Below are 19,745 nucleotides of genomic sequence, written 5' to 3'. Positions count from 1 at the left end.
ACCAGAACTTGCCAAGAGTAAAATTACATTAGTAGTGAGCAATTACTGCAAAAATTGCAAAAGCAAGGCAAACTGTTGTGTTTAAGAACTTTAAAGGACTGAAGAGAAGACTGGAAGAAGTCTCTTCCATCTCTATGATTTTCTGCAAGCAATTTTATCTGAGGTTGTATCTCTCTTATGTTTATTTTTTTTTAAACCCGGTTTAATCATCCTCCAGTGACTTAGCATTTTGTTTAAAAATACCCTGTTCCTTTTAAAATAAAATCTCTCCACTCCCCCCTCAAAATACAATAAATGAAGTTACAGAAGAGGCAAAATTGATGGAATCCATACAATGAAACTCAAACTCATTCAAATGACAGAATCAAGCAAGCTGGTCATTGCAGAACTCTGAACTGCATTTCACAGTAGAGATTATGCTCACAAAATAGACTTGGAATGAAAGAACAGGCTGACACATGTTTCTTAAATCTTCCTTGGGGGTGTGTGAAGGGGGACTTTGAAGCACATAGATGCAAATATTCATTTCTGTTCTTTATTGAGGCAATTACATAGCAGTTTCTTTTCAAAGGTAATGCTGCCCTCCTGTGGCCATTTGGGCAAGAATATTTTTCAAATAAATCAGATTTGACATTAACAGCTTGGTACACACCATTTTAGGAGGGCAAGTAGCTAACCACTGCTTATTTAACACTGACAATCCACATATGGGCATGGCAGCAGAGCAAGTAGGAAGCACATCAAGAAGTAATATGTTTAGAGAGTGAAAAATGTGATTGTGTTGTTTCCTTAGTCCTAGATGCTCCAAGTGTGACTGGTACTTGGAATAGCATTTGCACTTTGTAACCTGAGGACAAACAAGAGTATATAAGTACACCTTTACGTAGCTGGCTCAAAGCCAAGCCAGTCTGTAATAGCTGAAAGTCCTCATCCGATTGCTATTATTACCTGTTATTGTTACTTCCTCCTACTTCAGTACCGGATTCAAACACAGTAGTGATTAGACATATATGCATGTTTTTTGCATGTTGCATGACCCTTAGTATCAGTTAGCCCCTCATGAAGTAAGTAGTTCATTGGCTGCAGGAACACAGCTCTTAAAAAGGGAATTTAGTTCCATACACAATTTTATCTGCTTGGAAGGGATGTTACTATAGGGCTAATCAATGCAGTAAGCAGATTCAGCATGAAGAGTGGGTTACCTATGCCTTGTAACACGGCCTGGCTGTACAATCAGGCCATGAGAACTATCACTAATAGAAATGTGCATCTAAGAGATCATTAATCTTTTAAAACCAGATATGGATGAATTCATTTCCAAGTCTTTCATTGGAAATGTGGGTAACTCCAAATAGCAGCTCAGTTAGTAAGCTGTACTAAAAAGCAGGAGTTCTACACTACCAAACTGGTCATGTTATGATAAAAAGTTATACATGGAAAAGCTCCTTCATTGACCAGGTCTTGAGAGACTACACATTAGTGTTGGCATGTTTTCAGTGAATCAGTGACAACAGCAAACTACTCCTGCTAGATAACAAATTAGGTTCTTTGCTTCTTGATGTTCATATTGGTGGGGACTATGACCAGCTGCATTCGGGGACATTGAAAGTTTAGTAACCCTTTCACCTGAAGAAGCGTATGTGAGTGGACAGGTGTGAGAGGGGCACAGCTTAAGCAGGAGCAGAACCAATATGGATTAGGCTCGGACAGAGTACAATTATTGAACAAACCCACAGAAGTGTTAACAACAGAGTGCCCTAATGGGAGCTGTATTCCTCCCCTAAGACAGAGGTTTTTAGTACAGTGAATAGGGTAAGTCCTACTAGGACTTTTTCTCTCCTGCTTTGCACCTTGGTGTGTACACATGTGAAAACTGGATGCAAAATCCTACCATGTCAGAATTCACCACTTACTTATACCCATAGGAGCATTTTACAAGCACAAAACCCAAGCCAAAGGAAAAAGAAGAACTGCTTCTTTCCCCATCCTTCCTTAATTCAGACCATCTTCCCTGAAGACCACATAAAATTCATGGTCCTTTGGACAAAGGCTGGATAGGATTTCCTTTAGAGCCTTTCACAAGAATGCTCACGGCCCCATAGGTAGCTGTTGTGTTCCCAGGTCCTGGTAGCTCAGGTTGCATAATGCTTACAATAAAGCTTGTCCAAATTGGCATTTAAAAAAATATTAACATTATGGAGAACTGCCAGCTAACATCGATCCTAGAGTGCAGTCAATAGTACAGTGCATACACTACTTTCAAATCACACACGCTCTATGTCCCTTTCAGTATTTTAATTTATTACTTTAAAATTTAACAAATAATTTACATGTTCTCTTTTTCACAGGTCTGGTATGTATAAGGGAAGAAGATCAAACTTAATTCAGATTCAAAGGGGTTTTCAGAACATACAAGTGACAGTATCAAAGTTTGAGTGGGAAAGAATACCGGTTTATGCATCAGAAGAGCATCTGCTTTCACTACAGAAAAATTATACATTTCATTAAGGCAAAAAGTCTACTCTACTCCCTATGCCCTGACCTTCCCCTCTCCCCACCACCTGCTTTAAAATGGAAAGAGACACTTTTCCCCTTGGTAAGTAAGACAGTAAGTGACCATATGCATCCTCAAATCATAAACTTAAATAAATATTGTGCTTATATGGATTAACTGTACACATTTTTTGGAGGAATACAAAGATATAAGCCAGATGCAATGAGTATATGATTTACAATCAGATCAGCATGTTGAGAGTAGATTTAGAACCACTCATATGTTACCCCTGGACTTCATAAAATGCTGCAATTTTGAAGGAACAGTCAACTGGAATTAGTCAGTTTCTAAAGATAAATTAGAAGGAGGTGCAGGTGTTACACCTGCCCATGGTTGTGATTTTACAGTTACATTTTCCTATTTTTGAATCCTTTACCTCCACCCAAATGCTGTGGGAACAAATCAACTTAAACAGCAGTAAACTAACTGTACACAAAATGCTGTCAAACTTTATTCAGCTACAGCCATCTTTGTACCTGCTGTTAATAACAGAAAAGGCTTCAGACAGAAGTGTGATTTTTTTCAGTTACTGGTACCCTTTTAAGTGCGTCCCCAAACCTCACAAAGGGAAGATTTGCTGCACACACAAAATTTCAATCATACCATGTTGTGAATAATACACGAAGAGTGCAAATCTTCTCTCTCCATCTGACAGATGAACATCTGTAGACTGGTTCTTTATCGGTCCACGTATTAGCATGGAAACATTTTATCAATAAGTACTTCAGGTTACCCATAACTATTTTAGATGTATTTTAACTACAGCAAACACGAGCAATGTGTGCGTCTTGGATAAGTCACTCCAGAACACACACATTTTGGACATCACAATCAAACTCTTAAGATGGAGAGTCCTCAGGCTATAGTAATATCTTTGCTCTATAGTCAGTCAACTTCCTGTTCACAAGCATCATAGAAAATTAGACTTAATTTTAGCTTCTAGCTTTTACGAACTAAAATAAAATTAACAGAAAGGAGCAACTGTGAAGCCATACAACTTGATGCCCATATTCAGGGCTGCTTGCCTTCTCAGCATGTTTTTTGTTAAGATAAGGCTTTGTTTACAAAAAGGGTTAGACTTTCAAAAATGCAAACATTTCCCTTTCTCCTTCAGCTAACAGACCAAGACAGATATGCACACAAGCTTCTTCAGAACAGATGAGAATGCTGTATAGAGATTTATTTTTAAAGGGGTTTATTGCATTCTTGAAATAAATTCCCCTGTTGATACCAGTGTAAGTGCAGTTGGGTGGATTTACTGTGACAATGAACTGTAGCAACTAGAAGCAGTGATGGTTTAAAAAAAAATAAATAAACATGTAGCTTTATTCAACTGAAAGCATGAAACTTCAGAATATATACAGTTCCTCACCTGCATCCTGTTGTACACTGCTAAGGACTTTAGGGAGTTATGCTTTCTAAGCATGTGTATCTACAAATGTAGACTTTATTGCTTTGAAAGGGGGCAGTTTCCACTCAAAGGCATTACTGCTACAAGCCACAAGTTACACCTTCACTGTATAACCAGAATATTTTCCCCTACTCCTTTTCACATTAAAAACTCGGTAGACTAAAAACCCTATAATGGCTACTTTTAAATGATTAAATCAACAAAAATAACCCTCCTAAAAGCAATATATTAATTCTCATAGAACAAGCCACCTTGAAACTCAGAAGTAAACAAAATAAAGCATGAATGGAGAGTTTTAAATCATGCTTCTCACAACATTTGTAGTTTAAATTAAAAACTCTTCTTTCCTGACAACTGTCTCCTCTCAAGGAGATATTGATAAATTCTAATGTTATTTATTAGAAAGAAATTTACATACCTAACAGTTTAAATCATAAGAGACACGGGGGTGGGGGGGGAGGAGGGAATCAAGTCTTTCAGAAAAGATTGACTTTCTGGAAAGTGTGCACATCTAGGTTTTGATTATGTAATTCTTACTCTTATGAACAATTCCCTTGATCTCGATGAGAGTACTCATTTGAGTAGGGAATGAAGAACTGGCCAAAGAGTCTAATTTTAATGGTCTAACAGATTTTCTATCTTTTTCACTTGCCTAAGATATTTGTTTTTAACATCTTATAAAGTGCACTTGATTTAACTGGACTGCAAAGTTGAACTGCACAGCTTTAAAAACAAATATACAAAGCCATTTCACATCCCATATCAGTAACAATTTGAGTATGAACTTAAAAATGCACCGTTGCATTTTACAATTAAGTATCTGAATACTTACACCTCCCACAGCAGCAAATATAGCATAAGAAAGGCAGTAAATGAAGCCGTCTGCTCCGCAAACTCACTGATGTCAGCTATTGCAGACAGAAAGAAGCAAGAGCCTAAATTCAGGTCTTCGCAGGGAGTAACTAAATCAGTTTTCTCCCCACCCTTCGTGCCTGCCAAACGTGAATTAATTTCTTACAATCTACAGTCAGTCAGTGATTTGGGATCCTAAATGTGTGTCTATGAGTGTGTAGAAAAAGATCTGCACTTCATACTTAAAAATAAAACTAAGTACATTTACATCTCAATAGGATCTGACTAGTCAATTTCAGGATTATTTTCAATCTACTAGTACATGAGAAAGCATGAAATTATGTTCCTCTTTAGAATTAACTATATATTTGAACTGCAACTTTTGCCCCCTTATCCCCAACCCCAAGTTTTGATGTTCTGCAGCTCTTCTTGTGTGTGGCTTGCTATATAACACAAATAACCTCAAAGAGTACCTATGCAGGATGTTATCTTTGTGTCAGAGAAGGACTGGCACATTTGTGTATCTGTATCAGCTTCTGCAGAACAGGCATGTACACACAGCACATATTTGAAGGAAGAGACCATCCCCGTTTATAAATATTCAATCTAAATCTACAGAAGTTTCATATTTCCCCCTACCAAAAGCAGGAGCCATATGTACAAATGCTAACATTTACGTGGAAGTGCCACCCCTCTAAACAACCAAATATAAGTCACTCTAAGCAATTAAGCGCCAGATCCCCATACTAGTTCAGAACGGCCAACACCTTCACTTATGGACCATTTAATTCATTCCTCTGTCCTAAATATTATAAGAGGTTTGAGTCCTTGTTTTGTATGCTAATGGGCAAACATCTCAAGTACCAAAAGTTCAGTTCACTCAGTAGGAATTCATTGCAGCGATGGTACACTGCTCTCCAGCTGCCAGATTCTCTGTTCAAAAGTTGCACAGTGATAGCTGGGCAATCAGTGCCATCACCTTCAATGTATAGAATCTGAAGCCTTCCTCTGCACTTTGACATTCTGATCTTGGGTTACCAAAGGGGAATTTGTAAGTGTCCAGTGCAAACACCATCTCCTCATGAAATTGTGTGGATCAGTTAGTGTCAAACTAGTATTTGAGACATTTAGCTTGTGAACTGTTCCCAACACACATGAAATGACTGAAGTGTGTAAGTGCACAAGAGCAGTTTGCATCAGTGTGAACAGAAACAGCTCCCTTCAGACATGCTCTGATCAAGAAAAGCATGGAGCAAACATGCATATTTTTGCTGAGACCTGAAATTTGATCTGAAAAGGAAAAATTATTGCCCCTGCGATGAACCTTGTATAGATTTCACCTCTTTGCACATCTAGGAGAGAGACAGGATTTAGTTACCCTTCTTCCCTACCCAGTATGGGTCAGAAAATGTGTTCTATTAGTCATAGGACAATATTCAATTTTAAAGAGAACTCAAAGCATGAACTGGAATTCTGCTAGGTCAGATAGTTATTACCTAATCTTCAGTTATCAATCTTCTTGAAGTTCCAAGATAGGATTGTATCCTCTCCATTCTCACAAACTTCCTTTCCTCGTCTGCATTCCTCAGATGAATGAGTCTCTTCTCAGACTGGGCATTTTTTATTTATACTAAACAGCAGGATTAAATAAAATTCAGTAGCTGGATTTCTGTATCTTTCGAGCAACTGGCTCCTTGTAGATCTCATTCTTAGAAACGATGAATGCTTCAGCTCTCTGGCTTTATCCCATAGCCTGCTTTTTTTTACAGTATGCAATATCTATAAATTGGAGATAAAGCCCAAAAATTAACAGCAGCACTTATGGAAACTTCCAGTTCTGTGTTGTGCAGTCTCTGTTGATCCCTCATCACTGAGGTGTAAAGGTGAGAATCATCCAGCTGATAACAAAGTAGAAGAGGAAGATGGGATAAACAACAAGAGCTTTGCGATTTGGAGGCTGGCTGTCTGCCAGAAAGGCTGTGGATGCTGGTGACAAAGAGAGAACACACACTTGAAATGTGCACAAAGCTAAAAGATTTTCAAACTGAATCAGAAACCAGTAAATGCTTCTAAATTAGGGTCTCCTGTACATTTAAAGGTGACAGGAAAAGCTATAATAAAGGGAAGACTCCCACATTTTGTGCTAAAGACATTTCTCCCCCTCACTACTTGTATGTCTTCCTTTATCAGCTGGAAAGGAAACATTTGGAGGATGTTACATGCCAAGCGACATATTTTCAAAATAAGACTAGCAGAAATAGTGCAAAAATGTTTACATTTCATAAGTGTTTTCCAGTGGTATTTAACATAGGCCAGGAAATAAAGTTCCCAGTACTCCTATGTTGGTGTAATATACTGTTTTTCTCTTCTTCAAAAGCAACATATTATAGCAACCCTTCCTCCGGGCAAGAAATGCTAACCGCAGAGCAAATGTGAGTCTGTCAACATGGCTATGACCAGGAGCATCAGCTGGGGCATGGGGAAGGGCTGAGAGTGCTGCTTCCACAAAACCTCACCAACTTGGGAGAACCCAAACCATGATCTCTTCTTGACCCATGTTACCAGCAGACTGCCTGGCAGACCCACCTTTCTTAACAGCAAAATCACTCAACTCTTTATTCTTTTGCATCCATGATACAGTTTTGTTGCTAAAACTTCCTTACCTAGGGTTGACCAGCCAAACATAGCCATCACTACAACAAGTCGCACAATGAAGCTGACAGTCCCCGAGCTTGCTAGTAGTACCAGCCTGCACACGAGCATAGCCACTGTCAGAGGCAGGACACAGTAACCCAGGACACAAAGGCTCTGAAAAAAAGATCTAGAAGGGGGCAAAGGGAGATGGAGGAAGAAAGACACAAATTCCTTGTCTGAGTAACAAAAATGTTATTCCACACATTGGAGCATTTTCATTGCTGTTGTTCACATGTATACTCACATGGTTCCTCCAAGCAGTTTTGAGTTTAGTGTAATAACAACTGCTCCAAACCAGATGATAACAAAGACCTCAGCAAACTGGGGACCTCCATCTTCTTTACTGTCTGCTGACCCTCCCTGAAGCATCCTGAGGCAGAGAATAGAGCAAAATGCTAGATGAACACACGGCAGTAACTATATTTCATTTTTTATTTCTAACATCTGTATTAAGCCTAAGAGATGATGATTCTCAGGTAGGTTGGAGTCAAATTTCTCTTTGTTTATTATTTGAGTAGATAGCATGATCAGTTCTGTACAAAAGAGAAGAAGACAACTCCTGCCCCATGGAGTTTATAGTGCAAGTTAGACAGAAAAAAGGTACTTCAATAATACAACGATGGAGGCCATACAACAGTGGATGGTCAAAGGAAGGTCATATCTTAAAGTGGCATGGAGGGTTTGTTTATTTTTAAACAGATTTGGATGCACTGATTACTTTGAGAGTTTATCAAGACATACATTAAGAAAGGTTTTGAATGAGACAGGACTGATGCACAAAGCTAAGGGAAGTCAGAAGGGCAGCATAGAAGAAGGTATGAAAGAGGTAGTAATGGACTTTGTCCCATAGATCAACAAGCACTTTTCAAAGGCAGGCTTTATTCCCATTTTACAAGTGACTTACCCAAGGAGAAACAATGAGTCAGTAGCGTTACAAGCAACAGAACTCAAGTCTCCTGATTTGGAGTCCTGAGCTCTATCCACTGAACCACAATATGAGGGACTAAAAGTGAGGCTTGGACAGATGAAACAAATGTGACCTAATTGAAAGGTATGCCATTTTAAAAAAAATCACTTCTCCAAAAGATTTTATCTACAACTGTTAGATGTAATATCCAAAATTGCTATAACTGAAAGATGAGAAATATTAGTTAATTTGCGCCGCCGTTTCTTTACTTTGTACAGTTGACAGTACTTTATGTCTAATCAATTTCTCCGTTTTGTTGATGTAGATCAGCGGTCGGCAACATTCGGCACGCGGCTCGCCAGGGTAAGCACCCTTGCGGGCCAGGCCAGTTTTATTTACCTGCTGACGCGGCAGGTTCGGCCGATCGCGGCCCCCACTGGCCGCGGTTCGCCGTCCCGGGCCAATGGGGGCTGTGGGAAGCAGCGCGGGTGAGGGATGTGCTGGCCGCGGCTTCCTGTCGCCCCCATTGGCCCAGGACGGCGAACAGCGGCCAGTGGGGACCATGATCAGCCGAACCTGCCACGTCAGCAGGTAAATAAACTGGCCTGGCCCGCTAGGATGCTACCCTGGCGAGCCGCGTGCCGAATGCTGCCGACCCCTGCCTTAGAGTATTGCTATATTAAACATGTATTCTGCAGTAGAACCCAGAGGGCCTAATACAGATTGGGGCCACATTGTGTTGTATGTCTAAGACATACATAGTCCATGCCCTGAAAAAATTACAGCCAAGATGACAAGTTAGATGGATGGAGGAAGACAGTCAACAATATACAGTTTTTATGTACATGCACATTTATTTTACCATAGATAAAAAGTCAATTATCCCCGTGGTGGGTTTGTTTGTTTTTTCCAACACACAACATTGGTCAGGTGAAAAGGGGAACAGTCGATAGCTATAGCTTCCAGACCATTAGTACAACTCATGGATGACTTAGTACTGCAGCTGTATATGTAAAAGGAAAAGTGATATAGTAACTAGGTTTTTTTAGAATAGTATCTTAACAGTTACGCCTTATGGACCATCAACTCATTGTTGCAAAAGTTAAGGATGGTGTTATTTTAACCAGTAGAATCAAAGCCTTGCTCTTGTTTTTTTCATATCCCCATACAGATTCAAAACAGACTGCCTGTGGGATCTATAACTCAACCATGTTGTGCAAAGTGCAAACAGAAACTTATTCTAATATATAAACTTGCCCTATGGGATATTGCCTCCTGATCCAACCATGCTAACAGCATTTTAACGGTCAAAAGAAGAGATTAAGGCTTTCGTGCTTTACAATTATACAGCAAAATAATAATTTAGCAGATTTTCAGTAGCGTAAGTTTGCTTTGGAAGCTGCCCTCAGTTGTATTTTGAAATGACAAATGGGCAACAAAAAACAATAAGCCCAGAGTTTTCATATCACGAGTGATGAGCAACAAAGCTTGCATTTTTCTTCCTGGATAACGCATATGAAATGCAGAACATTTAGCCCAAAGAATACTTACTGTACACACTAAAAATCAAGAATTACCAGGACCTCTGTAGTTTTCGATACAATTTATCCCCAAGATAGCAGGGCTAGACAGGAATAATTTATCACCTACATTTACCCTAAAATCCCAAATAAAAAGAGATGCCCTTAATAAGTTTAGGGTTTTAGAGTCAACATAAGTTTCAACATTAATATCTGTAGCATATCAGCCTAAGCACTAGAGTAACCTGACCATGACATGTCAAAAATTCCCTCCTCCATTCGCAAATAGAAAGAGAACAGATACTTACAATGCAAGTGACACACACAGCACCAAAGGACCCCAAAGATCCCCTGTAGAGAAAGAAACAGAATGACATCAGATACTGATGTTCAGAACAGTATCTCTCTAGCAAAAAGTATTAAAACAGCCCAGTGTATCCCTTTTCCAATTTCCAATCCCATAATTGTCATAGCTAACATCTGGGGTCATATACTGTATATAAAGATGCATTCAAATTAAGAACGTCTGGACTCATTCTGATAAACAGTTCACTTTAAAGAGATGTCTGTTGTTCTGCCTCTTCACACAACTGCCTCATTTGCTTTTGTTATTCTGTATCTTGCAGAGAAACAACCAACATATGGCTATTCCATTTTCCAGATATTTCATTAAAGCAAAGGCTTTGTCCAACCCATACAGTGGCTTTTAGGAATATTTGTCTTGTAATGTTGGTCTTCCCAAGATTTAGAAAATCTGATACGTACAGTCTCTGAGGAGCGCGCTGCTCTTTTTGGGATACATGACATGCACAAATTTCTTTCCAACTGCCTTTAGATCTCGCATCTGAAACACATAAGTGACATCTCTAGTACACCATTTCACGGGTATTAAAGTGTTAACAAAATGAAGGGGAAAATACTGTTGCAAGCTACAAATCATAACATATCTCTTGATTTAATATCAGTGATATTTGGGTCAGATGCTTTTTATAGCATGCATTATAATAGTATAAAAATTAGATTCACAGCATAATGAGTCCCAGTGCATGAAATCAGCTAGATTCCTCTTTTCATAACATCCAGCTAATAATGTTATTTATTTGCTGCTCCAAGAAGAGGAGATTTCGTTGTCTGGCTAATTCCCCACCCCTGCTTGATGCCCTGACAACTACAGAAATGTAGTGGGTCACAGAACAAATTTGAGGATTTTGATGTTTGTAATTCAGATTCCTTGCCCAAAGGAGTTTTTGTTTTGTAAAATTTTGAATTTTAAAACTTACAACCAATTACAAAGCAAGAAAACCAACATTTCTTGTTGTATTTGGCCAGAGAGATCAGAAAAACTTCATGTGTTATCACAGATACAGTAAAGCAGTTGTTTTCAGCCTTTTTTCATTTGCAGATCCCAAAAAATTTCAAATGGAAGTGCGGATCCCTTTGGAAATTTTAGACATAGGCTGAGGACCCACACGGCTGAAAACCACTGCAGTAAGTAAGGCATATAAACTCACAATAGTATCCTTAACTGGTTCATCCAATGTGGAGTAGTCTTCATCAGGAGAGTGAGATCCAACAGGAACTGTGATCTCCCCTTCCACTGGAATATCTTCTGATATTGACACATCTGAGAGACCTGCAAACTAATCATTTTTTTAAAGGTGTTTTTTTTTTTTAAATACAGAAAATAGCTGATGTTTGCCTAGGACTTTTTCTGCAGAGTATAAAGAGAGTAATGAGCAATCTAACTTATTTAAATATTCTCTTTGTAAAGTAATTTGTATTCTAGTAGCAGCCTCCCTATTTCAAACAATTCACAACTAAGAGGCAAGCCACAATGTGTGAGCAGGAGGGACCATAAATACAAGCAAAGGTTATTTTCTTCTCCTTGTCAATAAACCCCAGGTACTCCCTCCCCTGCTACCTTATGACATGTGTTTTTCCTTATTTACATTGTAAGCTCTCTAGGTCAGGCTACAAGACTTGTCTATGGCCTGTAAAGAGGTGTGTACATTGATGATGCTACATAATTTTATAATAATGACAGCAATACATTTAAGCACAGCATGAAAGCAAGGACCACAGTAAAGTGAATATAAACATATCCATATCCCCAGTATAAACTACATAGATGAAGCACCAAATGAAGTGTATGTAGTGAATAATACATTTATTTCTTCCACCACCAACAGCTGTAACAGGATTTTTGTTGCTGAGTGATGCAAGCAAATAAAGAGTACCCTGGTCTGCTGAAGGGAACCCTGTTCAGGAGGACCTACAAAGGGACAGAGGAAAGTTTCTAGAATAATACTATTGTTGTGCTTGACTCTAACATCTACCGGGGGAGGGGGAGTAGCAATTATTTAAGCCTCCCTCCTCATCCCCTTGAGTTAGTGCAGCTGTCTCCAAGTTACAGGTGAAGAACCTGAAGCACAGAAAAGCGAAGTGGCTTTCCCAAGGTCTCACAGAAAGTCAGTGGCATAGATGGGAAATAAACCTGCCCCATTCGAACCACCAGGCTCCTCTTTTCCCCAAGCCCAGGACTCCACGAGCCACCCACAACCTCTAGACCCTCCCCTCAGCTCAGCCGCGGAGCTGAACCCCACACCCCAGCCAGGAACAGAACCCAGGAGTCCGGGAGCGCCCCCTTTCCAGCTCCGGCCCCTCCACCCAGGCGCGACGGTGCTGGGTCTCCCCCATACAGACTGGGACTGGGCCGCCCCCCGACCTCTTTCTCACCAGCGGTTTCGCGGCTCCCCCAGCCCTGCTCTCTTCTGCCTCCGCCATCTTGGCCCCGCTATCCCGGCTGCGGCTGATGCGACGTGGAGACGGATTCACCGCCTCATCGGCCCGCGCAGCGCGCGTGGAGATTGCGTCACTCGCCCGAGTATCCATGGCAGCGCCGGACCCAGCCACCAGAGGGGCCGCAGGGTAACAGCCGAGATTTAAAGGGACAGACGCAGCCGACTCGAGGTGGGGAAGGGGACACAGCGCAGAGCCTCGCCCCTTAAAGGGCCACACGCACCCTCACAAAGGAGAGTTCTCAGTCTCTGGCATTAAGCCCCTTTCCCCCCACACACACACACATTCAGGGGCACGATCCCCGCATGGAAGGTCTGCAGGGAAGCTGTCTATAGGCACATGCAATGCAAGGTACCCACACTCTAATCCGGGATACTCAGGGCCCTACCTCTATAGGGCCATTTGCAGCTCACAAGCCAGCTGGATGCTCCTGCCTGTCCGAGAGGGGAAGGCAGCTCACTCCTCCCCATGCACACCCTTCCCACTTGGGATACAGCAGTGAGGGGCCTGCAATCTACCTGGGTCCAAGTGACCCCCAGGGGAGAGCAGAGAAAGTGTGGGGGAGGACGGCCTTGGAATCGGGCAGGGCCGGCTCCATGCACCAGACAAGGAAGCAGGTGCTTGGGGCGGCGAATGGAAAGGGGTGGCACGTCCAGGTCTTCGGCGGTGAATCCCTCTCAGAGCGAAGGACCTGCCGCCGAATTACTGCCGAAGAATGAAGTGGCGCGGCAGAGCTGCTGCTGAAGTCTGCCGATCACGGCTTTAGCTTTTTTATTTTTTTTTTTCCACTTTGCTGCTTGGGGCGGCAAAAAAGCTGGAGCCGGCCCTGGAATCGGGGCAGGCAGCCTGGCACCCTACAGCGATGCCCTGTGCTGGATGAGGTGTGTCAGGATGAAATGACCCATGCATCAGTGAGAGCTGGGGTTGAGAAGGACATAGTGGAAAGAGTCATGCCTTGTATTATCCACCTAGCTATCTCGAGTGCCAATCACTGCAGCATCCTACCCTCATAAGTGATTTTGTCCGACCCTCATAAGTGTCTCTGGCTTCCTAAATCTTTATATTGGTTATAGAGAATTCCCTGATGGTGTTTTTTTCTCCAAAGCTGGTCTGGAAGACCTCTGTCTCTAGGGATAAGAGACATTCAGGTTCCATGATCCTTTGACCGGTGGTGGTTGTTTGTGTGATGTGGACACCTGTTCCCTAGGATTTGGACTCAGACCAATCAAAATAATTACAGAGATTATAAAGTTGTTTGGATGTTTGAAAATATGTAAATAAATGGACAAACCCTGTCAATAAAAATCAGTGTCCACGTTGCTTAATCCTCTATAATCAAATCATCATGCTCAAAGAGTGAGTTTGGAGATTTGTGCTCAAATTTTGGCTAGTAGACTACATGTGAAGATGTGTCATTTGTCTAGTCCCAATTCATGTATATTACTAAAACAGAATTTGTCTTGATTAGTGGTCTCTGTGAAGTGCAAGATTGGCACAAGAACATCAAGAAATCTGCATGTCCAGACAGAGGTGCCTTGGAAGAGCTGCATGTGGGGGCCTATGACTGGAATAGCAAGGTGGCAGGTCAGGACTGAATTTGCATCAGCAGAGTGTAAAAGAAGTCCATGTGTGTTGTCCTTGGCTAAAGTCGATGTTATCAGTCCCTCAGTATCAGCAGCAATAAATTCAGTCACAGTTTTTAAATGACATGGTTTCCTTCCTATTTTAGTAATAGTACAACAGTTAGAAAAGGAACCTTATTGTTTAACATGAAAAAAACATTTTTCCACATTACTGTAAAGAGTGTTTGTTTTAAGTTCCAGGCTACATTGACAAAAAGAAGATGACAACATCAACATTTTGATCTTGAGGTAAGTCTCTAGGGCCAATGTACTCGTAGAGTATCTTCTCTTGTTAATATAACCTGCAAAATATTAAAGAACTGTGCAGATCAACATGAAAGAATAAGTGAGATTTTATTAAGCAGCTTTAATAGTATTTAAGTACAGTCAGACTCTAATATGATTTTATTATTCTGTTCTGTTCAGAGCATGTTGGTGGAAAAGAAGGAAGATTTAGTTTTACTAATTAATAAGTTTTCCTGACTTTTTAAGGGGATAAATGTGTTCTGCATTACTAGAAAACAAGAAGGAGGAATGAAGAAAACACATAATCACATACTTTAATAAATTGGAAACATATTGTATCCCTCTTGGTCCTCAAGAACAAGTGTGCACAGTAGATATAGTATGGAGATTTTATCAGTATAAAATAAAAGTTCTCATGTTTTATCTTATTCTAAACAAGACATTTGAATAAAACAATGAGGATTATATTGTTAATTTTTCTAAACAGAAAATCATGTATAAAATGACTTGCAGATTATATGAGCAAAAACATCACCCCTAACATCTGTACCTATCTACAGTTGCTAATAAAAGTGTACAGATTACAGGAATTTAGGACAAAGGTTTTAGCCCTGCTAGCTTGCTGATTTAAAGTGACATGATTTTTTAAACTTAAATGCTCAAGCCAATAATAAAAGAAAAAGCTGTGACTGAATATTGGCTCCAATCCTGCAAAGATTTAACTCACATGCTTAACTTTGTGCATTGTGCCTCGGGTGACCTGAGGGCAAGTGTGAAAAATCGGGACAGGGGGTGGGGGGGTAATAGGTGCCTATATAAGAAAAAGCCCCCAAAATCGGGACTGTCCCTATAAAATCGGGACATCTGGTCACCCTAATTGTGCCTAACTTCATTGAGATCACACACAGAACATAAAGTTTATGCTTAGCATATGCATAAATCTTCACAAGATGGTCTTTTTGTGAGGGTCCCCAGAGTGGCTTAGCAGTCACACACAGGGCTGCTGAGAGCGGGTTCGGGCCCCGGGGGAAAAATTTTTGGGGGCCCCCCCAGCAAGGGCGGACTGGCTAAACAGGGCCCATGAGAAGGAGGGTAAGTCGGGGCCCAGGCTGGGGCCCGGTACAGCGAGGGGGGGGGGAGCCGGGCCCCCTTCTGGACCGCCAGGCGCCGGTAATTTGTACTGGCTTCCCCCCCTCTCATTAGCCCTCCTCACACAGCCCCACTTTAGGGTATATTACTAGGGGCCAAGGTAAATCAGAGCAGACAATGCTGATCACTCAATCTGAGTTTTTGCTCAGTCCATGCTACTTTGTCCACTACTTTGTCCCTTTAGTGCCGGATTCTCTGGAAGAACAGCCCCTCGGAGCTAGCGGGTGGGCGCTTGGCACAAGGGCGGGGTCCTCTCACCCACTCACATACACAATACAGATCCTGCGGAAAGAAAAACTACACCTCCCAGGCAGCCGTGCATGCGCTATCCGGAGGAGGGAGTGGTGCTCCAGAGGGATTCATCCCGATTCAGTTTCCGCAGGGACGTGTTTGCAGCAGCTGCCGTGCCTCTATTGTGTCTCCTCCCTCCTGCCTCTCTGGATGCTGCCTGTAGAGTGAGGCTACATTAACAACATGTTAACCCTTGAGGGCTCAGCCAAGTGCAGACAGCTAGAGCGAGGAAGAGTCCGCGAGAGATGCTAGCTCATGAAACAGAAGAGAGATCCTTCAGCAGCACCAAGGCATTCCCCGGGAAATAGCCCACCTGAGATCGACACGGTTGCGTAGGAGAAGCGTGTGGTGCTGATGAGCAGGTCCCCAGACAATCCTCTCTGAATAGCGACTGCAGGGAGCTTTGGGGAAAGGGGAGCTGCTGCTGTTAACGTGTGAGCAAGAAACAGAAGGGGCTCCGTAGGAGCTGAAATAGGACATGGTCCCCGAGGAAGTCTGTTTTAAATGTAATGCTCAGGGTTATGTGTCGCTTTTCATGCGGATCGGGGCGGAAAGTACTATTGCCACAGACACCGAGGTCCAGTTTCCTTGAGGGAACAACCAGCTTTCCCTCCTGTTTCTTTAAGAGCGCAGGAGAAAAGGGGAGGTGCCAACCTTTGGAGGCTGTGAGTCACTTGGTGCTTGAGGAATACGAGGAAGGAAATCCTCGCACAAAGCGGAGCGGGAGGGGGTGGGGACGTTTTGTAGAGTGGAGCTGGATGGACGCTTCCCTGCCGCCCCAGCCCCTGCGTTCATTCAGAGCAGCCAGATGTGTTTGTAGATGTGGAGAGATTTGAGTCGAGCTAACGTTTGCAGATCAGAGAAGTAACGGAGCAGGGACCCCTAGTGCTGCTGTTTGGGTGGATTTTCAGTAAGGAATGGAAAGGACACCGTATACTTGCTGAGGAGTAAGAAGAGGACAATAGTGAATAGGATCTAGTACCAAATCATAACTAGAATGCTACAGAGGTCGTATAAATTTGTCTTATGTTTTCAGTAGAATACAACCAGGCAGCCTGCCCCTTTCTTCTGTGATATACAAATCAAAGCTGGTATCCTCAGCAGACGACGACAAGGATCTCTGTCGTTTTAGAAGTGAGTTGGGTACTAAGAGACGATTTGCTTTCAATAATTTTGATTTTTTTTTAAATCGGAGAATTCTTTTTTCATTTTAATTTTTTCTCCAAGGAACATGGGGCACCCTGCTTTAGAGTTCAGCGACTGCTACCTGGACAGTCCAGATTTTCGAGACAGGCTGAAATGTTATGAGCAGGAGCTGGAGAGAACCAACAAATTCATAAAGGATGTGATTAAAGATGGGAATGCACTTATCAGTGCTATAAAAAGTAAGTAACACGATATGGCTTTGTTTAAACATTCATTTCTACCTGTGCAATACATACATTGCCCACAGCTTTCCAACCATGCTAATAATATCTGTTCATTATTACCATATTATACACTCTTTGCATGCTATTATGTAAGGATACTTAAATATATCTGTTCATAATCAAACTCTTGTCTTTTTAATAATAGATGCAACAAATATACAATAATCATATTTCCTATTGTGCATTTGGACAATTTTCTGACTGCAGTATGTAAAGAAACTCCAAATATTGCCTCTCTTACAATAAAAGATATTACTTCACCCACCTTGTCTCTGCAGTATGTGAGATATTTTATATATCCGTCAGTACAAAATTCTCTATTTAAAATGACACTTTCTGTAGTTAGTGTGCAGAGCTCTTTTCCCTTCATGCAGTTTATTCTGAATGTTACTCTGTTTTTATTGATGGCCCTTTGAACAGATGTTGTAGAGTGAGTGCACCGGGGTATGTTATGTGTATATTGTCAGTAGAAGTGCATAGTATACCCCAGTGACAAGTTAGTGTTCTTCATTGAAACAGACAATAATTTTTGTTGATGAGCAACAGTTTTATCAGCTTGCTTATTTATGGTATAATGCAGGTAAGTGTGATTCAGTGTACGTACAGACACAACATGATGAAGTGTGTTTGTTTGTTTTCCTAACAGGAAGTAGCACAATTTTCCAATATAATTATTACCCCATGTAATGAAGAACAGTTCAAATACAGTAAGGTTAAATGCAACCTTCTATTCTGATTTCTGTAATGTAGGACCTGAGACTAGAACAAAGATCAATGCACGTATTGTACTTTGCCTCCATTGATGGTTATAGAGACCAGAATCCCTTCAGAGGAGATTAGTGCTTTGAATCAAAGGGAGAAGACCATGAACAATAGTTAAAATAATACCACTGAAAGCAGCCTTTCCCACCATGTTGAAATTTTCCTTGATGGAATAAGTCTAGAGCAGAGGGAATCTATTTAAACCATCTTCAATGACTTCAGTGGGAGGTAGGTGCCTAAATGCCTTTGTGAATCCCACCCTTAGACTCTCTGTACCTCAGTTCCCCATCTATATAACACAGGAATAATAGTACTTCCCTACCTGATGGGGGTATTGTGAGGATATATACATCAAAGATTAATAGGTGTTCAGATGCTACAGTGTTGGGGCCTGATAAGTACCTAAGATAGAAGGGTTTCAATCCTTGGCTATAAAACAATTGGGTTATCAGTTGTTGTGATTGTAGTACAGGAAGTTCTTGTATCTATCACTGTTCCTTTTCCATTTCTTTCTTTGGTTTTGCCTGCTACAGCTGAGGTCAACCAACTCAGTAGCTACTAGGCCATTGGTTTTCTTATCTGGAAAGTGAAAGGCTTCAGTTAGTTCATACAGTGTCAATAAATGGATATTTATTTAAGCAGCTTGATAGCCTGTTGTAAGGATGAGAAGGAGAGAGGTGGAGGGGCTAGATACTCTGCTGCGATTCAGCCCCTTTGTGCCGCTCTGTTGGCACAAAGGGACTGGAAAACCATCAGATCCCCTCAGCTGGGAATGCCCTGGTGTGAGGGAGTCTTCATTTTCAGGACAATCTGAAGCTGGCATACAGTCTGCCTAGCTAGCATCTGTGACCCTCCCTGCCAGGAATGGGAAGGGTAATATCCAGAGTGCTAGTGTGTTCTGCTTATTCTCTGCTGGTGTATTGACCTCTTAAGGCCATAACTAGCAGAGTAGTTTTGAGCAGATCTTGAGGCTAGTCTACCTGGAACCAGCATAGAATGGGACCAAAATCTTGGAGCCACAACTGTCCCCGTTGTTCCCTCCTCATTCTAGTTGCATGCAGTGGATATTGGAATGATTTACTGCCACATTACTTCGTTACATGAATGGACTTTTGCAGGTATAAAACTGGAGTACAGTCAGCGAATCGAACTCACTGGGTGCAGTTGTGAATCTGACTCTGTATGTTCTGCAATTTGCCCAATTTATTTAATTGGGAGAGGAAAGAAATGCAAGATTTCAACAGGAAAGCCCAGTGCAAGATGTAATTCATTCAAGGGACAAAGAGATGGAAAATTTGGTTTGCTGCAATTATTTGTTCATAAACTGGACTTTGACTAATGTAATTTTTGGAAACCAAGAGTTACCCAGCATTAGCTTAATGATGCAGTTCTGTAAATATTGTGGCCTGAATCTCCAAGGACTCCATTCTCCTCTGCCTTGCATTTTGTGTCATCATTTAAACCTATGCAAAATGATTGTAAAATGTTGCTTCTGATGAGGTAGCACA

The 19,745-nt window shown here is 41.4% G+C and overlaps 2 protein-coding genes across 4 annotated transcripts in view; one reads left to right on the top strand and one right to left on the bottom strand.

Annotated features, from left to right (window-relative positions):
- Positions 1-2,280: 2,280 nt before the first annotated feature.
- Positions 2,281-13,094, bottom strand: YIPF6 (Yip1 domain family member 6). Of its 2 annotated transcripts, none has more exons than XM_054039007.1 (7): positions 12,675-13,094; positions 11,465-11,578; positions 10,704-10,782; positions 10,247-10,289; positions 7,756-7,881; positions 7,481-7,638; positions 2,281-6,803 (listed from the first exon to the last, which is right to left on the bottom strand). In XM_054039007.1, the coding sequence occupies exons 1-7, from the start codon at positions 12,828-12,830 to the stop codon at positions 6,685-6,687; spliced, it is 795 nt and encodes a 264-aa protein (XP_053894982.1). In that variant the 5' UTR covers positions 12,831-13,094; the 3' UTR covers positions 2,281-6,684. The 2 variants fall into 2 exon arrangements, with proteins under 2 accessions (XP_053894982.1, XP_053894980.1); XM_054039005.1 differs by having other exon boundaries at positions 11,450-11,578; positions 12,675-13,086.
- A 1,474-nt stretch (positions 13,095-14,568) lies between these two features.
- The window catches only part of OPHN1 (oligophrenin 1), a 128,109-nt gene continuing 122,932 nt past the window's right edge, over positions 14,569-19,745 (top strand). The window contains exons 1-3 of one of the 2 annotated variants that reach the window (XM_054040035.1): positions 14,569-16,551; positions 17,082-17,179; positions 17,273-17,430. In XM_054040035.1, the coding sequence (XP_053896010.1) occupies positions 17,277-17,430 (154 nt within the window). In that variant the 5' untranslated portion in view covers positions 14,569-16,551; positions 17,082-17,179; positions 17,273-17,276. Of the gene's footprint in view, positions 16,552-16,598; positions 17,180-17,272; positions 17,431-19,745 lie in introns of those variants that run through there. The other variant, XM_054040034.1, reaches the window with a different exon arrangement.

The sequence above is a fragment of the Malaclemys terrapin genome, chromosome 9, assembly GCF_027887155.1.
Source record: "Malaclemys terrapin pileata isolate rMalTer1 chromosome 9, rMalTer1.hap1, whole genome shotgun sequence".
NCBI lineage: Eukaryota > Metazoa > Chordata > Testudines > Emydidae > Malaclemys > Malaclemys terrapin.
This window is presented reverse-complemented; position numbering and strand designations above follow the sequence as displayed.

Excerpts from the sequence above, each read along its gene's own strand:
- YIPF6 (XM_054039005.1), bottom strand. The coding sequence starts at position 12,830 with ATGGATACTCGGGCGAGTGACGCAATCTCCACGCGCGCTGCGCGGGCC. Across the intron at positions 7,882-10,246 it reads CTGTGTGTGTCACTTGCATT|GATGCTTCAGGGAGGGTCAG; the intron begins GTAAGTATCTGT and ends TCTCTGCCTCAG. Across the intron at positions 6,804-7,480 it reads GTTTGGCTGGTCAACCCTAG|CATCCACAGCCTTTCTGGCA; the intron begins GTAAGGAAGTTT and ends CTTTGTCACCAG.